General features: G+C 31.5%; 1 protein-coding gene across 1 annotated transcript in view; it reads right to left on the reverse strand.

The window, feature by feature from the left end:
- Window positions 1–2,676: 2,676 nt before the first annotated feature.
- LOC111637641 (reversion-inducing cysteine-rich protein with Kazal motifs-like) overlaps window positions 2,677–3,636 on the reverse strand; it is a 25,942-nt gene continuing 24,982 nt past the window's right edge. The window contains exon 18 of the mRNA XM_023383180.1: window positions 2,677–2,869. Coding sequence (XP_023238948.1) covers window positions 2,677–2,869 — 193 coding nt within the window. The remainder of the gene's footprint in view (window positions 2,870–3,636) is intronic.

The raw sequence follows: 3,636 nt of genomic DNA on the forward strand, positions 1-3,636 counted from the left end.
TCCATCTTTACGATAATTTGAAATAGTAAAAAATAACAATTAATTTGCGTATCTTAAATCAACCAAAGTCAGTATTACGCGGAACAAATATGGAAATAAACGTTTCTAGAACGATAGGTAATCGTTAGCTAATGCTCTTGATCAATATATTAACACAAAAAGTGAATTAAATATGTCATAATTACATCATAAATTCTTTAAATTTGTTAAATTATATTAAATATGCCGCAAAATAAAATTAATTTGTATAAAACTATACAGAATTTTACCTGTGTAGATACAATATTTGAGTTCGATACGAGTTATATGGGTCTACTGTATTCGGCAGCGAAGTAATTTCCAAAACTGTCTTTCACCTCCTTCAAACTTTTACTCGAGTAACAACTTTTCGAACAGTGGATTTTTATATTAAGTTTAAAGGACTTTAGATTGGATGTTATTGATATTATCAATAAGATTTTCTAGATTTCGAATAACTTTATCGGGAGTAACTGATATTATACACTATTATATAATTTCAGTTACCGCCATAAATTGTATTATACAACACTGCTATTTGTCACTTCATCAATTAATGAAAACAATTAGTTTAAGAGTCATAAAATAAATTTTTATGAGCATTCTTAAAATAGTTTTTTCTATACTTGCCACCAATAAACCATCGGAAAACGGGGAAAATTACTGTATAACGACCAACAGAGCATTCATTATGTATTAGTTACAGTTATAAATTCAATTAAAATTACTGATAAACAATTGATTCTATTTCTTAACGCATGATATACACTTTTAAATAAGTTAAATGCAATTACTTAATATGTAATTACTCAAGATATAGCCAATGTTAACACGCTTAAAGGTGATTTAATTTATTGGAAAATTTTTAAGAACTCAATTATCTTATCTTAACTTAATTATCTTATAATTTTTCGATAATTTCGTTAGTTTGTTAAAGAACTTCATTTATCACTAATTGTGTTTAGAATTAAGATTAGATTATATTACATACGCCGAACGAGTCGTAACTTGGGACCGTTTATGTATTATATAAATACGGCATTAGTCAAATAATACGAAAATATAGATGTATCCGTGGCTTACATTTAAATTGTATGTTGTATTGTCCAAGTTTTCTATTAATTAATTAGTGTATGTTTGAAATTTTCCCATTACACTCATTTTAAATATCAAAGCGGATTTATACACATTAGCACGATTTTCTTAACACTATTAACGCAAAATACGGATTCACCTCGAAATTCTTATACTCAAAATATATTGTTCTTATATAGTCCGCGATTGACATACTTTTAACCACGCTTAACAATAAAATTACGTCGAACGAATTTCGTAAAATGCTGCAATTTTATGTGAAATTAGTCATAGTAATTCTGGTAAGGTAACCCATTGTGGGCCTGTCCACACCCCAGTGGGTGTCGAGTAAAGGCCTTCTTAGTTAGTACTAACAGGACAAAAGTATATGGGTAAGGTAGTTCAGTAGTTTTTGAACTATCTTTGTGGATTTTTACAAGTAGTATATTTCTGTGGGGATTTTATATGTATTTTCAGTAAATGTACTTTGAAATTATAATAATTATTTGTAAAGATGTAATATTTCTTTTAAAAATGCTTCGGTAAGGAGCTTTTAATTGTTGGAAGTTGCGCAATTTAGTAATCTCCAGATTGTTCGGTATCTTTTCAGACGTTTTAGAGGTTGAAATGTTAAAAGTGCGACGAACTTCGATATCGACCCACCTAACGAAACATCGTGTACAGCGTAGTAAATCAGTCCGCAACTCGATGGCGAATGCTCCGATGGCGGAACATTACGTCAACATAAAAAAATTATTTTTCTGTAAACAACTACGCGATATTTAAAAAATTTAACAAATTATCATAGTCGAATGACTTTCATTAGGCTATCGCGCAGCTGTTGTGACGAATCGGATGCGTACAAAATGTAGATTTAAGCAGGCGGCGTGTCTTGCAAACTTTATTATATTATTAATTATTTTACCGATTACAAATATCCATTTGATTCATCATTAAGCAAATAATTTATGCGTAATATCGCAAAGAGAAACGTGTAAGACCTGGCGTTGACCGATAACTGACCGATAACAATCTTATCAATTCAAATCGAAGATTTTTTATTTATTTCCATATAAACATCAAAATTTAATTAAACTAAGAGCGTAATGCTGGCATTTTATCATTAAAATTTATATCACTCCCTTATAATTATACTAATCGTATAAAAAACTGGTGTTTCAATAATGACAAATAATTTGAAACGAAGAAAAAGCCGGTACTTCTAGTCTGCCGTAATGCGAGTAGCAATGCAAACTCGTTGAAGGAATCGCGTAGTAATGGAAATTACGATCTGGGTGCCCAGTTCTTCGATACTCGCATCGACCAACTGGGCACCCGGATCGTAATTTTGCATCTATAATTAGCTTAGAAACACTATAAACAAATATAACATTTGAAATAATGCGCCGTGTATAAACTGTGTAACGTCTCATTTACCGAGAAGTAACTGTGGCAAGTTAATGTACTTGGAATTAATTATCATAATTCGTTTTGACTTTTAGTCGACGAATATAAACAATGCTTTTCTTTAAGATAAGGAAGGTCGAAATTATACCAAATGAATTCGAACTAACCCGAAATCTTCTAAAATGGCGTAAGCTTCCAGCGAGGACGTCGAGTCCAAGTAGTCAGCCATTTTTCCATTTCTTGTCCGTTGAGGCCGGAATAATCCGACGCGACGATTTCCTCGAAATATAAACTCTGTGTTGCCATCTCGTTAATGAGCGGGCCAGAACTAAAATCTAATAACCTCTTCCCTGATAAATTTTCTTGAAAACTGAAGCGTAAATGTAAATTAAAATTTATTCTTTTATAAGTTATCTTTTTTTTTACCTAGTTGAAATATTTAGTGGGAAAATTTCGCCGCAATTCTCTCTTTCGCTAGCCATTTTCCCGTCGAAAGTTTATAAAACGATCGTGGAAAATCGGGTCTGGTGTAAACGTAGGAAATTTCAAATTTTGATTGTTGTCTTCTTCCATTTTAATCCGAAATTTGTGCCGAAAGCGTATTAATTTGTAGACTATTCATACTAGTACAAACAAATCAATAAATATAAAAATATTTGCAAGCCAGCATATTTTTCTGAAAAATTGTCTTTTACCTTTAATAAAATTATACGTAACTAGCAAACCCCGCCACGCGTTGTTGTGGCTCAAAATGTATTTATTATAAATTTATAACACAACCCCGTAGGGGGGCAAATTTTTCGAAAAATTTCTTCTTAGTGTATATTCTCTTGACGTATCCTATTAAAACGAAATCAAAAACGCAAAAACCTGCATCTAAAATAGTATAAATAGAAGCAGAGTTCTTTACCGTAAGCCTTAATCCTAACCATCTCCCTTCAGTGGGGTTGAATTTCGACACGTATATTATATAAAAACACGTGCGCATTCGAATGCAGCATTGTGTCAAAATTTCAAAGGAATCGGTAGGAACAAACGAACATTACATTTTTATTTATATAGATAGATAGAAGATGATCCGCTTTAGTTCATTTTCACAGAAAAGCATAATGCCTCACAGAAAAGCAAACTTAGGGC

The sequence above is a fragment of the Centruroides sculpturatus genome, unplaced genomic scaffold (genome assembly GCF_000671375.1).
Source record: "Centruroides sculpturatus isolate CEXI.00-Female unplaced genomic scaffold, Cexi_2.0 scaffold1054, whole genome shotgun sequence".
NCBI classification, from domain to species: Eukaryota; Metazoa; Arthropoda; class Arachnida; order Scorpiones; family Buthidae; genus Centruroides; species Centruroides sculpturatus.